At 42.1% G+C, this 22,485-nt stretch overlaps 1 protein-coding gene across 2 annotated transcripts in view; it reads right to left on the bottom strand.

Moving 5' to 3' along the window:
• ANKS6 (ankyrin repeat and sterile alpha motif domain containing 6) overlaps positions 1–20,958 on the bottom strand; it is a 44,761-nt gene extending 23,803 nt beyond the window's left edge. For both annotated transcript variants that reach the window (XR_012763478.1, XM_075416664.1), the window contains exons 1-6: positions 20,557–20,958; positions 16,939–17,438; positions 12,755–12,799; positions 9,004–9,208; positions 5,843–5,949; positions 4,255–4,403 (exon numbers count right to left, since the gene is read on the bottom strand). Coding sequence is in view for 1 of the 2 variants with exons in the window: in XM_075416664.1 (XP_075272779.1) it covers positions 4,255–4,403; positions 5,843–5,949; positions 9,004–9,208; positions 12,755–12,799; positions 16,939–17,438; positions 20,557–20,900 (1,350 nt within the window). In the remaining variant the exon portion in view is untranslated. The remainder of the gene's footprint in view (positions 1–4,254; positions 4,404–5,842; positions 5,950–9,003; positions 9,209–12,754; positions 12,800–16,938; positions 17,439–20,556) is intronic.
• Between the last annotated feature and the right edge of the window lie 1,527 nt (positions 20,959–22,485).

Genomic DNA, 22,485 nt, shown 5'->3' with positions numbered 1-22,485 from the left:
GCAAGCCAGCTTCAGTGAACAAAAAGATCATTTCTAAGTTCCTAACATCTTTGTTACTCTTCTTCACATTGCTTCTGCTTCATTAACATGTGCTTGCACCACAAACTAACCTGAAATGGAGTAAGTACAGCCACTATGCTACCATATAAAAAAAGCACTGCTCTCCAGCAAGAAAGGAATGATGGAAAGGGTCATCTTTTTCTCTGGTATTCAGAGTACGGTGGTCTGAGCTCTGGAGTTTCCAGTCTGCTGCTGCAGAAGGTTGTGACCTTTCCGTATACCCTACATTACACACATACAGAAGCTGGAACAAAGGGCTTTAAACTAAACTGAAGCAGTCAAGTAACAAAAATGGATTTGTGGTTAAAAACAGTGTCTGTCAAAAGTACTGTGAAATCTAGTAGCAGTGGGAGAAGGCAGTAGTATCGAACAGAAAAATCGTATTGTCACTTGAGAAAAACATTTATAACAATATTACGAAAGAATAAGGGGAAGAACTGGAAATTTCTGCCCTCAAAGAATTTTAATCTAAGAAAGAAACTGAATGTGATAACTCACACTGCTCTATTACTGACATTGAGAGTATAACTTGTTGAAGAAGGACAGGCAGGAAGAAAAGGGAGGAAATAAAATTTTTGCATATGGAAAAGGCTCAACTTTGTTTTCAAGTCCACAAAATGGCGAGAAACAAAGCAGTTAACAGTTCCTGTGTGAAAGGGGTAAAGGAGTAAGATCATTGGTTATCCACTGCATAATCAGCAGGTAAAGGAACAAGGGCCTGCATTATGCATAAATTACAAATAAAAGAAACACACAACAAAATAAAAAGTCTACTAGTTAATGACAAAAGTGATCAAACAGGAGACACTGAAAAGTGTTTGTTTTTTTTAAACTTCAAAAGCAGCCTACTTGTGATCAGGCATTTTTCTATGAATACCATTAACAGGAATAAGGTAGGAATGTATGTGCATTTGCTTAACAGAGTAAGAACATTTAAATGTGCTTACACAAAACCTAGAAAAGACTGATTAAAATTACCCTAGAGTAATTATAGGCAACATGACCTCTGAACAAATATTGGTTACCTTCAAGAGAAGTTAAGAGGATAGAAGAAGTTACAGAAATCAAGCAAAAGGCAAAAAAATAATTACCCTTACCCCAAAGAGGAAAGTCTGAAAAATTTACCGATCAAAAAGCTTAACCTGAAAGGATTCAACTGAAAAAAAAATTTTTAAGTCATCACAGCTCATAAGAGACAGCTAGCATGGGTTTATTGGGAATAAATCCCACCAAATCAATCTATCTCTCTCTGACAGAATAACTGGTCAAGCGGAAAGAAGAAAGGAAAAGCCGTAACATAGCTTGACTTAAACAAAGCTCTTATTGCTATTCCAAGTAACATTCATTGAAAGACTTACGAAAATATGGTTCAAGCAAAATTAATATTGGGAAAGCACCATAGCCCAAAAAACTTAAGAGAAAAATTACCTACAATTTGATGTCAAATTGGGAGGGCATACTTCGTGGAGTGAAATAGGCAATTCGAAATGTTCATTAACAACAGCAACAATGAAACATAACCTATTTTGCACAGTCTATGGAAGACATCTATCCGGAGAGTTTCATAAGCACCTCAGATACTCTAAATTTAAACGCTGACAAATTGATGTTATTCAACAGGGGCCAAGTTGACATGTAGATGAAGAAATCAAGCGCACAAACACAGAAAAGGAAGTAAGCAGCAAAGCAGCTGCAGGTGAATTTCACTGGTAACAGCATGCAACACACAACTGTGCAAGTAGTTTTGTATGCCACTATGTGATACTGAGACCCTAGCTGGAATCTCAATACTCTGTTTGGATCTCTTACCTTCACATACACAGACAAACTACAAATAGTACAAAGTTTAGGACACATAACATGCAAACAAGGAAATGTGAATGAATTATTTTTTGTTTAGTCTAGAAAAATAACTCCAAATAATATAACTCTTTAAATATTTATACAGTTCTTAAAAAAATGAAAGTGGCCACTGAACAAGAATCAATCAACTTAATACACACCAAGAGAGATATAGATCAGATCTGGGAAAAAAATTCTGACTGCAAGAAGTGACAAGCAGTGGAACTGGATGCTGACAGAAACCATGGGACCAAGGGATCTTCAGCACAGTGAAGGAAGAGAGAACAGAAACTTCCATCAAGGGTGTTCTTGGCATGTTCATCCTGTCTCCTTATTTAAAGGCAGGTGAGCCTCTCGAGTTCCCTCTCATTTTTACACTTCCATGATTCTGTAGACCCCACATTCTGTTATTTGCCCTGATCTAGACAGAAAATTTTTGTAGTGGCTGGGCCACCATAAATATCTTCGGTTTACAGTCCTGGCTCAGCACAGAGCAGTTGTCCACTACAAAACACAGGAGAGGTCCCTCACTTCAGCACTCTCTTCACATGCTGGTCCAAAGAGAGGTAATTTTGATGACACCCACACCTCACCCAATCTGAACATGTCATTTTACCCTCTCTCAACATTTGTAAGGAGAGTAAGATACATAACATACTTGTGGTCAGACAGAATGGTTAATAAGGCATTAAGCAGTGATGGAAGAGGGGACTCTATTGACTTTCAAGTTATATATATCAGAGAACTACACAGAATACAATTTCTGCTGAAAAAGCCCTTGATTAAGACTTAACTTCTAAACACTGTAATATGTTGTAGTTTCGAGACCAAATACTTAAACATTCCACACATCAAAATATTAAATTTGTGTCAGTACTCATGTACATATTTATCATTGACAAACCTTGTAATTTTTTTTTAATTTCACTTCATAACCTTTTATGATCCTAATTCAAGACTTTGCATCATAACACTGCATGAGCTCCAATCCGAGCTGTTGTTGATCTGTGTTCCATTAAGCCAAAAACTGTTCTGACAGTCTCCCATCTAAGTAACTGCATTCTTAAATAGGTCCATCTAAATTGACACTGAAGTTGTATCACATCACATAATAGAATAATCATATGAAAATAACCACTTGTTACTTCATAGTTAAAACTGCAAAACAGATTTCAGCTAAAGTAGAACTTTAAATGGTCTTTAAACTCATGTCAACAATAGCCCAGAAATTACCAGGAGTATTTCCAAGACCCTGATAATATTTATACTAAAAATGTGAGATCATGGCCTCAAGGAAATTGAGGTACACCATAATAAAAAATTATTCACCTAAATAAACAACAGCAGCAACAACAACAAAATAAACTAATATTTTTTCCTTCTCTTTCACAAACAGACAATGTAAATCTCAATACCTTTGCTTAAGTGGCATGCACTTGTTCTGACTCTATGTTGTTTCCTAGTGAACTACTGCAAATTTCAAGTTAAGTAAACAGCATGCCAGAGGACATGCAAGCCTGAACTGCACATTCTTCCACTACTTGTTGCAAATCTCTGCTATAATCTTCGTAATTTTCAATGCCAACAGCCTGTTTCCACTACTTGTTGCAAATCTCTGCTATAATCTTCGCAATTTTCAATGCCAACAGCCTGTTTCCATTTATGGTTGAAATGAAGTCTACCCTCTGTCCTAGAGGTAGACAAGAGAAATAGCCTCTCAGTCTCTTGGGCTGTCCCGCACAGAGTCCCAGGAGTATTTTCAAGTACATTACCAGAGCTCCAGTTTCGTTCCTACATCATCCTTCCTTCTTCTAGAATCTACTAAACACCATGAAAGTAAAAGAAAGGAACTACTGCTGCAATTCCTACATACAACAAACATATAAACACGCAGTGTCTCACTGTGTAGGGAGACATTAGCCAAATCTCCATAACACATCCACTCCAACTTCAAAAAAAAAAAAAATATCAATGAGCATAAAAACAGTCTACTAAAAGCGGGTACATACGGATTTTAAAGGCAGATTTAAAATTAAGATCATAATGGAAATTCAGTTCCAAACTTATGAACGTGGTACCTTCCACTACTTAATTATGAAATCTTTTTCTAGGCATTGAAATGCTTTGATGCAAACTCTTCCTTAAATAGTCTTCACTTTGCCTTGCCATCTGACAAAAGGAAAGCTGAACACATGCCACATTTCATAAAGCCAAGCAGCACTGCCAACAAGGAATTCGGAACACATACCCCACAAAAAGAAACAGTTATGTATTAGATCCAAATTACTTTCTCTGCTTCATACATTACAGGAAACAATGCACTGGTTATTTATTAGGAGTGAATCTATTTACCTTTAGACCTCCTTTGTCATCTGGCAACACTGGGACATTTAAGGATTGCCTACTTCTGGAACAAGGCAAAGATGATCTGTTGTTCAGTTTATTCTTGTCTTTGTCTACTTGCATGCATGCCGATGCCAGTAATCGTACAAGCTCTGTGTCTAAAAGGAAACAAATTAAGATAATGTTTAGTCTGTTTTGCCTTCCCAAATTATGACCAGTACACTGACACTTTCCCTTTAAATCCCATATAAGTAGTAATCGATCTACCTTTCAAACATAAAGCAGACGAATCCCCAAAACCTCCTTTCTTGACCTAGGTTTTCCATGCCTTCTTCCCACGCAGTGGGCTGCAGTCTCACCATCACCTCTCTAAAGGTATTTATCAATACAAACAAGCATGCTATTCAGTCGGAATCAGTCATGTGTGACCAAGTGAACGGCCTCCTCTCACATTTTGTAAAAGTTAAGAACAATACCGTGATGTTCCCTTTTCTCACCTGACACAGAAGAGAGTAGAGAAAAACGAATATTCTTTCTTCAAGTGTAGGTTGCAGAAAATAAGCTTGAAATTAAATCCTAAAGAGAAGAGAGGCGTCCAGCCTGGACAATGAAGGGACTGGAAAGACATGGTAAGCAAAAAAGTGGACAAGAAAAGTGAGAAAAAAACAAAGGAAGAGGAAGAAAAGAGAACAAGCATGAGACAAGGACAGGAAAGTAAAAAAAATATTCTGTAAATCTATTTTATACAGAAGTCAGGAAAGACTGTCGGAAGGGCAGACAGAACTGACCTACATATATATATTTATATACACATAGACAGGTAACAAGACAAACTACTTTTTCCTACAGAAGTTAGTCATAAAATAATTCACTGTATTCATTTTCTAAAATAAATAACAAAGGAAAGGTATCTGCTAGTGACTAAAAACACCATAATGAGTAAATATAGAGAAAACAAACATTTATTCCATCAGCAGTACTTTTTTCGCTTTAGATAAAGTAATTCAGGTATCAGGCAGGTTAACAATAACAAATTATATAGGCTAAACAAACTACAACCAAACCTAAATGTGTTTCACTGAAGTCTCCCCAAACTACACTGCCTTTTTCTAAATCACTCCCGTAAAAACAACCTGAACCCTGAAGTGTGATATATTCACAGCTTTTACAGACCTAGTGGGAGGTTCAGCCAGGAGTTCACTAGTTTTGTTCTGACTGCACTCTTCGTCCTGTCCCTTTACTGCTGTTTACTGAGTGGAAATTTCTAGCTCCAGTTCATAGCTCTGTGCTATGGAATACCTGGGCCACCACAGCCAAATGCCACTGAACTGGCTCTGGTGACACAAACACCACATTTTGGAGCATCTTCAAAAACGAAGGCAAGAGGAATGCACAAAATCTGTAATCCCATAAACGTATACACTCCTCTAACCAATTAACTCAAAACCCACCATTTTCAGGCAGCATCCTCTCTTGGTCCAGTCCAGCCCAGACCTCAGAGGATACTTCCTAGTAACTTTATATCATTTGCTGGATTGGAAGGGATGTTCATCTGTTTATGTTGTACATGTCCCCAGCGCTCTTTGAAATAACATACCTGGATCATTCAGCAGCATTATCAGGTCAAAAGCTGTGTATCCATTTTTTGCACGAAGATTAACGTCAGCTCCTTGATTTAACAAATACTTCACAACATCTTTGTTTCTTTAAGGGAAGAAACAAATGCATTGCTCATGTTAAAAAACAAACAAAAGAAACCCCCTCATACTCCTTTTATACCACTGCTCCTCAATTAGAGTTCGGTTTTACCATTTCTATAGCTAACCAAGTCTAAAATTTGTTCACAAGCTATTCAGAAGCTCCCATGATTCCTTTGTCAGTCACTGTTTAGTCACTATGCATGCATAATCACTAATCAACACGTGGAAAGTCAGCCTAAAAAACCTAATTTGCATAGCCAGTTTCTTAAGCTGACCCTTTAGAACGGACTCTGGAATTTGTTGCCAAACACCTTCCCAATGAAAGGCCACTAATGCCTAGGGCAAAAAAGCAGATGGAAAGACAGAGGTCAGTCCAGTAGTCATCATTCACCATCACTAATACTTCAACACAACTTCTTACCTGTTCTGCATATAAATTGCATACAGAAAAGCCAAATTGACTGAAGATAATTTATAAAATCCAAACAGTACTTCACTTTAATTAGAGATATAAATTATGTAATTGAGAAAGCACATTATCACTTCCTTGAAATTTTTAAAATGCAAAACCAACCAGCATTAAATGATAACCAACACAAACACGTTCCAACAAAAGCTCATAAAAGCTAGCTACATAAAAGGAACTCACCATCCCCTTTCCATTAGCCCCTCTCCCCTCGTACACCTGAATAAATAAGCATGACTTGCCTCATGAGTTGAAAACAATACCGTAATTCAGCCTACAAAATAAGCGAACAGACAAGCTAGGGAAAATACATTTAATACAAAGCTCCTCTTGAGTAGAGACTGACCTTGTATAAAAACAAACAAACTCTGACACGCATAAGCAACACAGAGTACAAATGTTCTTGAGCAGCAATAGGTGACTGCAAACTTTAATACTACAGCTGACAAACAGATCTCAACCTCTCCACTTCAGAGCACTACTTCTTGTACAGGCAAAGTTTTCACTTCTGAACTCACTCCAGATAAAATCAACCTAAAATGGAGAAGGAAGGTCCCTCCTCTCTTCTAACAAAAATTCTGCTTATCCCCACCACAGCTCTTCTGTATATTTCTCATTACTTTTCTTCTCTTCCGTAAATTTGCACTATCCCCCCATCCTGCTTTCCAGTCCTGAACCTTGAGGGCATACAGAGACACAATCCCTCAGTGCCCCTGGCTCACACAGATCCTGTGTCTCCCTCCTTCAAACCAGAGACATTCCACACCACCATTGCTCCTGAGCAGGGGTAAGCTGAGGCTCTGTGGAGGCTAAAGACTTCCAGTTGTTAAGAAAATTTGCAACTGGCCCATGCCAAGGTGAAAGGCCAGGACACAAAGTATAAAAATACAAGGGTAAATATCTATTTATGCACATGAGGTGTCCCAGCCAAAATGAGGCACCCCAAATATGTTTTTACACTGGGTTCTTGCACCTTTCAAGCATTCAGGTACAACGCGATTTGACTAATCACTAACCGATTACTAACACTACCAATTACCAATCACAGTAAAACTTTGCAAATCAACTGTATTTCTACAGCATTCTTGCTGCTGGTCTAGTTTTCCAAATGTCCCTGAAGTCAGTCTTGCTATTGTTGCTTACCTATGATGCCAGATCACACTGAGAGGGTTTCAAAGATGTGTTAGAGGGGCTACGATGCTGGTGTCATCTTGGTTGACTTTCATCTTTCATGGACAGCTCTAAGCTTCCTAGAAGCCAAGTCCTTACTTCCTTGGCTGGGATGCCCTTCTGGTCCTTCCACTGAGCTGGTGTCCTTCAGTTTGTTTTACTTAAACACGAACAATACCAACATCTCCAGTAAAATTCCACTACCTCAAACATTCAGTGTATTAAAAAAGGTAATACGCTTTCATACTATAAAGACTGACAGACACAATAGGAAAGGGAATTTTCGTAACACAGTCATCCAGGAAACTGAAAGGGCAGTATCTGAACACACGCAGAGCTCAGCTGGCCTCTGTGCCTCCGCAGACAAGAGGAGTGCCTGAGCACCAGCACGGGGACATGCCAGCAGCCCTGCACATCACTTTCTGCTGGCTGCTTCTACTCCAGCTGCGCGCTGCAGTGGCTGCTGAGAAGCAAAAAGGCCACATCAGAAAAACTGATCTTCAGGCACCTCTGTGAAATACCAATTGCTACTATCAGTCCTGCGCTGGCAACGAAGCAGAGAATTTCATTTTACATAGGTCCCAGGAACAACTTCAGAAAATTTTCACAAAGCAGTGATGAGCTATCTTTCCCTTTGTTGCTCTTTCATAGTCCAATGAGGTCTGCTGACTAAAAGCAGAAGCTAAAGCATAATATGTCCATTTTTACAATTAATGTGAGCATTCCCAGGCAGTGAAGTGAATCTTAACCTTGCTAAGGACCTCATCTACAACAATGGAGAAAAGTTCACCTTCTTAAACCAAATATACTGTATTCAGACAAGTAAAGCATATGACAGTGATGACATGTGAAGTACCAGGTCAATTTCTGGGGTCTGACTCTTCAGTGCCTACCCACATTTATAAAGTAGCTTTAGAGAAAATGACAACCCGTTCCCCAGCGGGCGCATTTCAGAAAACTCCATGAAAACTAAAGGCTGAAGGGGGAACACAAGAATGGTTTTAATACTGGAAAATATGGTACATAGAAGGGTGATTGCCTTGAAGTTTCACAACTTGATGTATTTAGGCCTACAACCCTGACAGAGGGTGGTGCTATCTTATAAAACACTAAAAAACATCGAAGGATGAAAGCTGAAATCTGCATCAAACACTTTTTTTTGAGCACTATGTTCCCAGCACTTATTGTGCAAGATTCAGGTTCCCAAATGTGCCATTCATTCTGAAATCCAAACAGCATTCAGGTCTACTCTGAAAAGCTGAGGGCAGTGCAAGAGCTATGGAAAACTGAGGTCACAAGTCTCTCAATGTCTTGTTAGGAGCCCTCTGCTTCCAGAGTCAGCATCAAAACCATTTTTTCTGTTGATATGTAAGAAGAATGAAACTTCTTTACTGTTAGACCCAAAGAGAGCACGTATCTTACCCGTGGTATGTGGCCTGCATTAGTGCTGTCCAGCCATGAACGTTATCCTGTTTGTCAGTATCAGCATTTTTCTCAACAAGGAGCTGAACAAGGAGCAGCTGTCCAGTTACAGCTGCAATCATTAATGGAGACGCGCCGTCAGCATTGGTGATATTGACCTGACTTGGGTCTTCATCAACGATCTCTTTCACCAGCTGAAAGTTTCCTGCAAAACAGCAATAAAACATAATCTACATGAGCAACAAAGAACTGCTTAGCCACTGAATTTGTATGTATTTTGATTTGCTGACATCAGTTCACATTTAGTGGAATTAAAGCAGAAAAAATAAAGTACTAGAGCAACTGCAGCACTAAAGCAAAATATCTGTGCTGATCTTTCGTCTTTCAGTTAATCAGTACATCTTCCCAGGCTATGTAAAATTGTGGCATAAGCACATGACACTGTTTTCTCTCATTTTCTGTACCTGTACACTTACAGTACTATCTGATTACAAGGATCACTTCTGAAATGAACGACTAAGCTATGAAGGTTATATAAACTGCAGTGCATCTCACATGTGAAGACACAAGTAGGGAATATTTTTTATTAAATTGTCATAAGATGATGTTGTGCATGGAAAACTGATGATGCTGAGACACCATGATTTGTCCTTCAGCACGACAAAGATCCCTGTTCCATTTCCATAGGCTGAAATCACAGAAAGCGACAAATTTAGAATCAAAGAGAGCAGGTACAAAAGCACTCTGAAAGGTGGTGGAGGTCATCCCTTGCCTTCAGCGGGTAGAACAACACCTTATGTCACACTGACCCATAAGTTCCTTTTACAAAGGTGGTTCACTGATTCTGGAAACCTCTACTGATACAATTCCACAACCTCCCAAGGAATTAATCTACTCCAGTGCTCAACTTTTTTATATTCAGATTTTGTTTTTTTTTTTAATTCTGCCTCCAATATTTAAACTAAATCTCCAATGCAAAACTTCCCTTCTCCTTGCTCAAGAGTAATGCGTTATTCCTGTTATCTTTGTAGTTCTTTAGAACATTTGTTTCCACATAAAGAGGCTGGTACTCACTGAGTTCTTGTCTAGATTAAAAAAAGCAGTACAAAATATGCTACTAAACATATAATAACCAAGTTGTGGGGTTTTTTTTCTAAATCTTAATAAAAGTAGGAATAAACACTTTTTACAAATGCATGAGGTAGTCAGGGTTATGTTAAGCAGAGAGCTTAAGCTCACCCATCTTCCCTACTTTTTTGATGACATATGCCAGGCAAAAGCAGGGAAGAAGTTATGAGGAAAACAACATCTCTGTGACCCAGTATGTACCACCACAGGAACAGAGGCAAGGAGAAGCAAATCATCATCTGCCATGCAAATGGAAGAAACTGTCACCTTTAAAAAAACCTTAAAATGGTAAATGCTTCATGACATGGGGCTGCCTTCAACTAAATCACAGGCATGAACATTATCCTTGGAAAGCCAGTCAGAATCCCAGACAAACCCTGCAGGCACTTGAATGCACTCATTGAAACTAACACCCACTTGTGCCACTCAGCTAGTTTCTTGGAATGGGAAAGATACAAAAGCACAGAACCACTTTTTTTATGTCCCAATTAGCAAAAGACAGCAGGTGGCTTTTTTAACACAGACCTGCATCATAGACTTTGTTAAACAGAAACCCTGGAACTTACAGAGACTCCAGAATTGACTTTGAACTCTGGCATGGGCACTGCTTAACTTAGTGAGCTGTTTTTCTAACAGTGCTGCTGACAACCACAGTCAAGTATTTCAGAAGAAAAACAAAAGGAGTATGCTGACCAGTAATCATTTGGCTCCCCCCTTAAGACTCCCTCCAACCCAGCACTAACCTTTAGAGATCTCAAACTAAAAGTCGCAGGGGTACAAGCAGCGCAGCTGAACTCCAACAGACCTGAGGCTTTCCCAGGAAGAGGTCTTTGTAGCTTACATGTGAAGAGTCAACATTTAAGAGAGCTGCTGGTACTGCTACCTATCACCTCTTTCTTCTCCACCATTATGTCTGCCAATTTCCAGTTCTGGTAGCCTGAAAAGCCATGAAGCTCCCGAGATGGTGACTTATGATGGTTAATTGAAAAGCAACTGTTGAACTGTTGTACCAAACCCAGGATGAGATCTGAACACTAAGTCCAGGCTTGACCATTTAAACCACACCCCTAACTTTTCACTAGGAAAGCAGCGACAATAAAACTTGGAAGATAATTGACAGTTTAAAGATGCACGGCTGAAATCCATTTGGACAGATTTTCAGAAAAAAATGGCATTTTCCTTCACAAAAATCACTTATTTACAAATAATAATTAAACAGGATCTAAAAACCCATCAGAAACTGTGAAAGCTGCTAACTCAGAGCTCTCTTCGGGTTGCAGTTCTCTGTTGAAAGCATGAAGGTGAACCATACGAAAGGCTTCATGATTATGTTACAGTCGAGAGCAGGTACATGGACCAAAAAGCTGGAATGAGAGCTAATTGTGCTCAATTCTAAAGCTTACTTACTCTGTGTGCACATATCACGGTCGGGAGGGTACAGCCAGCTTTCAGTAGGCTGTGATCAGATTTTCCATGCCACAGCATCAGTAAGGATTACTAAGTCCACTGCACGTGCAAGGCTGTATTCCCAATGTTTCCTCGTTGTCTGGGGCATTTCAGTCCCAAGTAAGGGCTGACTGGAGAAGAGAGCCCCCCCCTTAGGTCTCATGGGACACCTCTCATGACTTCACTGGACATAAGATTTAATCTCACATGGGAATGACATCTTGCAGTATTTGGAAAAAAAAAAAATATTAAATAGACCCATCAGGAACTTTTCTTTACTACTATTTTTCTTCTGATTGTCTATATAGCTAGGACTGCTGGCAACAGGCTAAACACGCCATCAAATAGCTGAAAACATTTAAATGGCAAAATACCAAATACAAAAGCAGAAATCAGATAAGGTTCAAATACTGAATCTCTCTAACCCGTCAAAGAGATTGCAAACAGCAAAGAGTGTTCTGACCTGCGACATTACCAGGAACCTCAGCAGAAAGTGAATAGTCTTGTTTCCCATGCCAAAGCCATCAGACAGCAAGTGTCAGGCCAAACCCTTCGTTTCAGCACTTTTTTCTATGCTAGAAGATCCAGGAAAATAGGTAACCAGAAGCAGCTTGCCATCCACCAGAGGTGCAACCCATCAGAGCCTAGATAAAATTTAAATCAACAGGATGGCACTGGCTCTTTCTGTTTGCCATAAAACAGTTTTACCAGCTGTGTGCTCATGAAAGTTACTCTTGCTCATGAGAGAGCAGGCAAGGTCCAAGACACTTAATCTTTTCTTGAAGAAAATTTAAAGAGCAATTACAATGCTCATACGAAGTAGAGGCAGCATATTTTTCCCACCAGTTAGCACTTCTGTTTTCATACTTCAAGCTTGTCACGAAGGAAAAAAAGGATCATACTAAAGGTAGCATGGTCTTGGAAAAACTAGAACTATTATATCACACCACTTTGACATGAAGGGCACAACCAGGAACTTGTAAATATTTTCTCATATTTGAACACAAAGAAAAATAAACTACAGAAATAAATGTATTTTTAAATTGAGAATTAAAATAAGAAAAAAACCAAAGTCGCATGTAAAACCAGAACACGTCTGGGGTCCCTTGTTAGCAAACAAGCAATGCTCTAAAATTACAAGAGCCAGACACGGTGGAAGAATCCTGTCAGTACTTACCCAGTTTCAAAGCATGAAAGACGTCAGGTTGCCTTTTTTCTGTATCTGGAGGAAATACAAGTATTGCTGTTAGCAATCCTTAAAAAAGAAAAAATTTCTAGTAATTTTTATAGCAAAAAGTATTAAAAAATTTACATAAAGGTACTATAAAACATATATTTAGACAGAAGAACAAAGAAAGCACTGATAACCTTTTTATTCCCTTTGGGAAGAATGACTCACCTGTATGGTTATCTGTGCAGAGCTAAAGCTACAAACTGTTATACAGCACCAGTACATGCTTTTGCCTTTCAACTTCCATTCTCTATTAGAAAAATGTATTTGGAAACTTCTATGTTTCCTGTCTGAAAGACTAAAATATCAATTAAAGAACCACAGGATGGTTCTGTGGTCTGGTGTAATCCTCTGTACAAAAGCAAACACTTGAGTAGAACAGGATTGTTTTGAAAGGTGACTCAAAAGAAGTTTTACAAGCTGTCCCATTTCTATTTCCTCTTCAGTACTGCCAGATTAATTTGCGAAGGTCACAAAAATAATAGCAATGATTTAACTACGCAGCTTGCTATTTGTGCATTAATAGACATCCTTCAGCTCCATCCCCTTAATAAGAATTGTAATTATCACAAATTTTAATATTTCGAGTGAAGGATCATTCCTTCAACATGCCTGCAAAGTGCTCTGCAACTGCGGACACTATGTAAGATGAGGAAAGAATAGTGACATATTTTGCGCCTTCCACTCAAGCCATGAAAACACATCCTCTTCCATCTTCCAAAGTGTTACTAACACTACAGCATCAATGGGGTAAAAAGGTTTTAAAGAAAACAAGGAGATGAGAGATTTCCTGAGCCCAATTCTGCTGTTCCTATGATAATACAGAAAAGGTCAATGTTCATAGCTCGACTCCAAAGGAAGTAATTGGAAAATGCTGAACAAAAGCAATTGCTGGAAAGCCCCAAAAAACCACGAGAAACTCTTATTTTAAGACTGGGAAAGACAGCAGTGGGCCCTACATTTTCTTCTGGCTCAGAAACCGTTCTTATAGAAGGAACTGTGTATGAGCTCACCCCTGGAAAGCAGATTTCGAAAGACTAGTTTAGGAAAGGACCCGACTCCGTACTTGGCATGTGAAAAGCCTGGAAGCAAGGCAGCCTCAGGGAGCAGGAGACCACAAGGAGACGCCAGAAGGAAGGACTGCCGTCCGGGTAAGCCAATACAAGGACAGGGACAGAACACAGGCAACACCCAGGCCATTCCGGGTAGTTCTGAATTTGCTACTGAAAACAGCCCTGACAAGAGAGTCACTTTCTTTTGGGAGGCAATTTGCCCTATCTACAGCATTGGATCAGAAGACAAGTTCCTTTTCTGCTGCCTTTTGCAGGAGAGAGAGCATCTTTTATCTTCCCAGGATATACAAGACTCCAGTGCTAGGAGGAGACTGAAGCCTTGGTCAAACACCAATGTGGAAATTTGTGTGGAAGCTTAACATTTTCAGTCCCCTCGCTGTCCCATTTAGTTGCTAACCTTCTGCTGATGGAAACCCCCCCTCAACAGAGGTGACAGGAACACTCCTGTGCAGTCCACTCTCCTAGCTTACAGAGATTTCTTCACACTTTTAGTCATAAGACTACATCAGACTTTCAAGACTCACCAGGCCAACCCTGCCTGCACACACGTTCTGTACGAGCAAACACACAGGCAAGGTATAAAGCCGCCGCACCAGTAAATCCCACAGATGTCTGATTCTCTCTGCGTACCGTCTGCTGTCTGTTCCGCAGAGACTGGTTGTGAGCAAATGTCTACAGCCAGCCAGTTCTGTCTGGTAGCCTGGCTGTACGAAAGCCCTAGCTTCAACTTAGCCTATGAGTCAACATCTGACTAAGTTAACACCTTCTCTGAAGCAGAAACTAATGTCAGATTTCTGTCCTTGCTTCTTAAAGTACAAGGGAAGCTTGACTTGCAGGAATGACACCACATGTAAATAAAATTAACAATTTGGGGGATTGCGTACATGTCCAAATGGCAGTGCAATACAGACACAATTAGGTAAGATTTAAACAAACGTATTTGGGTATCACAAGTGTCAGAGAGCTTAGAGTGGACTACCCTATCCTACAGGCTTTCTGCCACCACGGCTGGATGGGTGGTAGCACCTGGAAAAGGTTCTTTCTAGAGCTAATCACATCCTCACATTTCATAGTAAGCACTCCAAAGCTGAAAAATCCAAATGCAGCTCTTCCAAACCCTCTCATTAAGCACCTCCCAGCACTGGTCTGCATCACACAGCACAAACACCTTGAAAAGTGTCCCCGAACAGCCACATACAGAATAAGGCCTCAATCTCTGAAATGACTTACTGACATTCAAATGTCCAACACAATGTCCAAACCAAACTAACTGATTTCAGGAACAGATTTAATGCATTTCTGTTATCATAAACAAACCTCTGGAGAAGGAAAGAGAAGGCAATACACAATGCTTTAACAAAACTAACGTCTGACATTTATAACATTATTTCCTTGAACCATCTATAAAAGAAAGCTAATCTGGGACAGATATTTGGGAGAGATATCCGCAGTAAGCAAAAAATTTTTAAAAACCAAATTCATTTACATTTCATACTGATAGGTGACAGAAAGTAGGTTTAACCTTTTATCTTCAATAAAAATAAAAATCCTAGGAAATTACATACAAAAAACTGTCAACAGAACACAAATTTGCTTACTAATTAAAAAAACTTTGAAAATTACTAGCAAAGACACACAATATGCTATTCTGTCCTTTTGGCTGTGTGTGGTACTGGACATACTGGTTAAGACTGAAGGAAAAATGTTGTGGTCTAAGTTTGTTCACACCATCCTGAGCCTTCAGATCCCCCAGTACAAGATATTACCTCTCTCTACAAAATCCTGCATTTTGTACACCCTTTCACTCTTATGGCTAAAGCTACATGACCACCACGCGTTCTCTAATTACAGAGTCACAAAATGTTTCTTTCTCAGTTCTCTTGTCTCATTCAGTGCACATAACAAACTTACTACACAGCAAAATAAAAAACCACAAAAGTAGCATTTCTTAACTTCATTTTAATTGAGATTTGCATTGAAAGAATGCTATTTTAATCTAGTTTTGTACATACACTAGCAGTGTGTGTGCCCATCTCTGTGTGTGTATACACACACAAACAGGAATATTCGTGTTTGAAGGGAGGAGGTTGGCTATAAATTATATGAAGTCTTGCAGTTAATTAAGTATTCCCCTCTCCTGCAAGGAACAGAAAAGTAGGGGACATGCCTACTTGTTATTCATCCACATTAATAATTGGTTTTCTCAGAATACACAGTCCACTACCAAAGGAGTTTGAGGAGGTGTCACCTATTCACAGAAAGGTAGAAGAAACCGTTAGGTTAATGCCATCTGGTTTCCTGCATGTCACACGCCTTGTATGTGACACTCAGTGAAGACAATCTGATGGTAAATTTTAGAAAGGTATTTAACCTTCATTGCAGCCGTTGGAGATTGCACACCTCTACTAAGTCACTCCAAGTCTAAGCTTCACCGCAAAACACAGTGTCTTATTTCCCATTCAAATTCTTCTAACTTTAAACTCACGGGGTTTTTTTATTTGGCTGGCATATAAAAAGGCCCTCCAGTATTGGACTTCCTGTTCTTAACGTGGATGCTTTATTAATCACACCTTTTAACCACCTCCCCATGAAACTAGGCAGACCGAACTTCTTCAGTCTCTCCTTACAAAGCACATTTTCTAGATTTTGTATCTTTCAGGTTTTCTTTGAGTCTGCCATATCCTTTCTTTGATACCCTATCCTGTCTTCTATGTCCCTTCTTTAGTGCCATTTCAAGTATGCTTTTGTCGTTTTCTTCATAAATAAGCACCTAGATCACGTGTTTTAAAAGCAAAAAAACATTTAAAACACTGAAACATTTTTAATGCTTCATTGTATTTTTATTGCAGGACAGGAATCTCATCATACTAACATGGAGGTAATCTGCTGAAGTTGGGCATTCCTGCCTCACCTGAGGTACGTGTACATACTCCAACATTTTCAAGAGAGTCTAGTTACAAGTTATAAAGAACATTATGTACATACAAAACTCCTTCAATTTCTAAACATGCAATCAAAATTTCAAGAAAGCGAAACAAAAAACTAAACGCTCCATACCTGCCTGGGGCCTGATCGTTGTGAGAGATTCCAGGTAGTCCTTCATGTCTTTGTGTTTGAAGCCAACAGATATTTCAAAGGGTGTTTTATGCAGTACATTCAGGTGATCAGGATTGGCACCTTTCTCCATCAGCTGCTGTGCCAAGCTCACCTTTCCACTAACAGCTGCCAGCATTAAGGGACTCCAGCCCATAGTCTTCACAGTGTAATTACAATCAGCTCCCCAGTCTAACAACAGATGTACCACCGCCTCATGTCCATGCTGAGCAGCTGCCATTAGTGGAGTGATATCGGGAAGGTCATCTCTGCTGCTATTAAGTACACTTGTGCTAAAATGGTCGTAATTGTCTACAAAAGCTCCAGATTCCAGCAACAATTTCACCATGCTGACATGGCCACCTCTGGAGGCCATTGTGAGGACACTAGCTCCTAACTTATTTTGTGCATTGAGATCAGCACCATTCTCCAGTAAGATGTGAGCCACGCTTAGGTATCCAAACCTTGAGAGAAAGAGATAAGGAGGAGAATTAACACCTTGGATGGCAGAGACTTCTCAAAGAAAACCAACACACTCTGAACATGGAAGACTGTTAGCAAACTGGCCTACTGACTAACACACTATGTGGGAACATGCACACATCACTCAGCGTGACATTGGTCACCTTACTGGAGGGGAGCAATCAACAGCTGATGACTGCAAACTAAACCATCCCACATGTACCAGTGACCACGCTTATAAACCAGGCACCGATTATAAACCAGGCATCGATTTAAGAGGATGTCCTGGCCAAAGCAGCAAAGTGCTAGCCTCATTTTCAACTGCATGATGTCAACACGTAACTTCTACAAACCACACAGTCACTTTCATCCTCTTATTTCCAGGCCTGTATCACATTCAAGAATCACAGCCAGTTTTTTTTCAGAGATCTTAATTAAGTACCCTCATTACTATTGAACAAGTAGAGTAAAAACTTCAAAAAGTCAATGCTAAGGGGTAGGAAAAAAAAAATAGCCTTATGAATTGGATAGCCAGTCTTTTGTATTTGCACCGTCCCTTGCTTTCCAGTTGTGAGCCACCAGCGGACCCCCATAATGGAGGAAGGCTCAGAGAAGACAGGCACATGCCCATGAGGCTCAGGGAAGAACACAGCCAGCGGCCAGAGCTGTTGTAAAGTAAGCCGAACTTCTCTCAACACAAAGGGGACCAGAGGGTGGCCTTTGTTTTAGAGAAACAGCTCGGTCAGTAGAGTGGGACAACTGGCTGTGTGAACGGCCTTCCCTAAAATAATCAATCAAAAGAAGGTATTATCTTCCTGAGCCAGCCAGACCAGCATAGGGGGAGTGTCTACGCAGCTCAGACCAACACAGAGCACCGAAACCGAGCAACCAACGAAACAGATCTTGAAGAGTGCAAGGGGCTTCTACTCCCTGGCAACTGGGGATGGCCAGCATCATGATGGTGAACATACAGGGACTGGCAACAGGAGTGCTGTTGGCCTTGCGGTTCAACTGCGTGTTGCAGTTGCTATGTTAGGCTTCTGTTATGATTTCAGGAGGCTGCTGTATCACTAGGCTAAATCAAAATCCTGTGTAACATCAAATATCTTCCAATAAGGAAACTTGGATTAAAGCATTAAACCCTTCTTGTGTGCAATATCTAAAAGAACTTTGTCCAAGTACTGAACTCTGGCACCAGTTTCACCAGTAACCCAGCTTTGATACCACTTGACAATCAGAGGCTCTGGTAGTTTCTCAGTAAGCAAAAGACAATCATGCAAGCCATACACCCAACCAGCTAGTTAATGGAAACCCTTTACTGCTCCTCAGCTCAGGAATCCCACATTTTAATAAACGTAATACATCGACAAGATGTGTATTTTGTGCTCTTGTTGCACACATCATGCATTACTGTATGCTTGTGCAGTGTTTAGCACAATCGAGCTTTGACCCTGAAAGCAGCCTTTGCACACTGTGGCAAAGCAAGTATTAGTTGAGGAAATCCCAAAGAGTGCTACCAACCACTAGCAACAGACATGAGACCAAAAACTCCCTAGTTCCCTTTCAGCAAGTACATAATTGCAAAACAAAGCCTCCAGGGCCTGTTTAGTCCCTAGGTCTACCCTGGTAGCCTCTATTCATTGTGTCACTCAGTAGAGCCTGCAATGACTGTACACATTACACATGATTAATTTTATGCATATATGCTATCTCCTATCCAACTTCAACAGGACTAACCACAGCCAGAAAATTAAACATGCACTAAGTTTGAGACTTGCATTTGTACAAAGACTATGTTACCTTCTTGGTTATCCATTAAAAAGAAGAAAGAAGCATGCTCTTCCACCTTAAGCTTTCTCCACAGGTTTCATTGACACCTACGATACTTTTCAATGGCAGCAAGTCATTTCTTTGAAACAGTGAGAGGGTTATAGTAATTTGAGTTTATTGTTTTTAGAGAATGAGCGTACGGTTTTCATTAAAGGAAAAAAAACCAAGAATGTTTCTGCAACTTTTTTCCTTCTTTTAACCTTCATAAAATAACAAAACTGTTGAACCTTGTCTTCCTTGTTCTTACTGGGAAACCAGCTGTGTGACTCACTCTTTGGGAACTTTCTATGGGCTTTAATGGAAAAGAGAAATGTTGACTTTGAAACAGGCTCTTTTCTTCCAAGTATTTTAATCTGTTACAAAGGAAGAAAAAGAACAAACCCAAAAAACATTTATCCTCTCAATTAAACCTTCAGCTGTTACAGGAAAACACTGCCCTCCAACCCTGCAAAACACGACTGTAAACCCAGAGGGTACTTGTATACGTAAAGCTAAGTGCAAACGCGAGGATTAGAGAACCTCCCACAACCCGCCAGCGGGTTACACGAAGCACAGCATCACTGATGCAGAAAACAATCCAGTTTTGTCATTAAAACCCTCAGCAATGATTAGCCGTATCCTCCAGCGACGCGCTTGGGAAAATACGGAAAACCCACGTGAAATGAAATGTTTCTGTTCCTTCAGCATATTTTACGTAAGGGGCAACTTTTCAACAGGTAGGTAAGCCACATATACAATAAAAAAAAGGTAGAAAATTAAGGGTGTGCCTGTATCTTATTTCCACTGACGAGGGGAGCAGCATTTCCACACTCAGGTTACCTCTGACTGCGATTCTGCACTGGCTTTACCTGAGAAACAGCCCACGGAACTTCAACCACCACATCGTTAGTAAGGAAAAAGAAAACCTAATCCCCTCCGCCAAGCGCAATACTTATCCAAATTTAAACCCGACAGCAAAGGTTAACAGGTGACCACTCGGATTCCCGCCCCCCAACCCCGGGGTAACGGCGCCGAGCGGCCGCCGCCTACAACATGGCGCCTCCCCGCCCGCTCTCGCACACGCTGACCCGCCTGGAGCCCCCCTCAGCGCTCCCGGGCGCCCTCCCCCGGCCTGGGGAGCGGGGTTCTGAGGGGGAAGGAGCCGAGCGCCGGCGGCGGAACCGGGGCGGGGAAGGGAGGGCGGCCCTCCCTTCCCCGCCCCGGTTCCGCCGCCAGCGCCGTAGCCGCCCGGCCGGTGCCGGGCGGCGAGGCGAGATGGCGGCCGCAGAGCTTCCCCTCCCCGGCCCCTACCTGGCCGCTTGCATGAGGGGACTCCATCCGTAGTGGTTCCTGCTGTGTACCGAGGCCCCTTTCCGCAGCAGGAACCGCACCAGCTGCTCGTGGCCCCCCGCCGCGGCGAACTGCAGCCCCGTGTTGCCGGCCTCGTCGGTGCAGTCCACGGGCACGGCGGGGGCCGGAGGGGGGGACGCCTCGCCGCGGGGCTCCGCCGCTTCCTCGGTACCGCAGGAGGAGGAGGAGGGGGGGGCCGCCGGGTCGGCGGGCAGCCCCAAGAGGCGGCGGGCGGTCTCGCAGTCGCCCTGTTCGCAGGCGCGGAGGAAGAGCTGGACCTGGGGGGCCACCCCGCACTCCCCCATGGGCAGCGCCGGCGAGCCCCGGGCCGCTCGGCCGCCCGCCGCCCCCGCCGCCGGGAAGGCAGCGGGGAGGAGGGGACTCCGCCGGCGGGAGGAGGCGGCCGCAGCGCCCCGGCCGCTCTCGCAAGGCGGGGAGGGGAAGGCGGGCCGGGCCGCACGCCGCGCTCCTCGGAGCCGGGGGGGGGGCTCGGCGCCTCTCCCCGCCGGGCCGCCCCTCCTTCCCCCTGACACCTGTCCCCTTCCCCAGGCACTTTCTGTCACCCACTCGCATCTGGGCCGCAGCCGCCGCCGTCTCCCACGCAGCCGCGCGTGTCCCTGCGTGGGGTCACGGCGGCAAACCCCCGCTGCGGGGCCTGCTCGCTCCCACCCGGCGCGGCACTCCGTCCCGCTCCCGTGCCGCGCAAGGGGACCCCCGCAGCCTGGCACCGCCGCGCTCCCGCAGCCCCGCTCCCCTGACCTGGCTCTTCAGCCTTGGCCTGCACCTTCCTGCTTTGTTTTTTCCCTGTCGCGCAAAACCAGTCTCTTCCTTCACCGAAATACAGGATTCGCGGTGCAGTCATCCCCCCCGAAAACAAATTTCCTCCTCCCTGACGGCGCAAATCGGTTCGGCTTTCGCGTTAGAGAGTTCGAGCATAAAATCATGATTTCTTGCAGCGTTTCCAAGTATCTTCTCTCCAGCTTGAGCCTCCCAGATAACCCGAAATCTTGTCCAGGTTATACTGATTTACAAAGCGAGAAAAAAAATATAAAGCACTGATGAAATAGTTCTGGAACTGCAGTTGACCTGTCACGTAAAGGATATTATGTCGTGTCCCTGTGACTTTGGGCAGGTTGATCTTTATTAAAATCAGTGACCGCAGTGTCAGAACGCGGCACTTGGTGCAGTGGTGGAGGGTTTGGGGACCAGAGGCCTAGGAGGGGTTATGGGGAGGGTAGCGAAACCACCAAATCCCACTGGAATGAAGCCATCCCCTGGTTTTAGGCAGTGGCATCCGCATCTTCCAGGTTATACGGCTTTCCGCCTCTGATCCACTTGCAAATCCGGATTGCCAGACCGTCATGGCAAAAGGCCAAACAAGTTACGCTCGGAGAAAGACTCCAGCAAACGAGTCCTGGCTGGATTTATGGCCACCTAAACCAGTCCGCTGGGAAAGTACTTTTCACAGCAAAGGGAAGAAAAAAATTACTTACACCTTTGCAAATTTATCATTACAGAAAGAACAGGACAAATTCCTGGACAGGGTAAATCTTCAGTGATGCTTCCTCCATTACAGATACCATGTCTTAACTCATGTAGAATATGTAGATGTTTAATGTATGTGTTTAGGTTAAAACGTTTCCTTAAGCATAAAGATGCTTATAGTGCTCATCATCAGAGGCAAGATACATGGCTGGACAGACTTTCGGTCTAGCCGCTATAACCATTCTGAAGTTACAATAGTATGAGGAGCTTCCCATTGTCGATAAAGCTGGACGGTGCAATTCACTCTGTGAGATTTCAGAGCTTGGAGGAAGGGAATGGCAAGAGTGATTAATGCAATACATCATTCATGATTTAAGAAAACTGGGTCATACATACCATATCAAA

Source organism: Opisthocomus hoazin, chromosome 3 (genome assembly GCF_030867145.1).
Source record: "Opisthocomus hoazin isolate bOpiHoa1 chromosome 3, bOpiHoa1.hap1, whole genome shotgun sequence".
NCBI lineage: Eukaryota > Metazoa > Chordata > Aves > Opisthocomiformes > Opisthocomidae > Opisthocomus > Opisthocomus hoazin.
The sequence above is the reverse complement of the archived record's forward strand: the minus strand, read 5'-3'. Positions and strand labels throughout refer to the sequence as shown.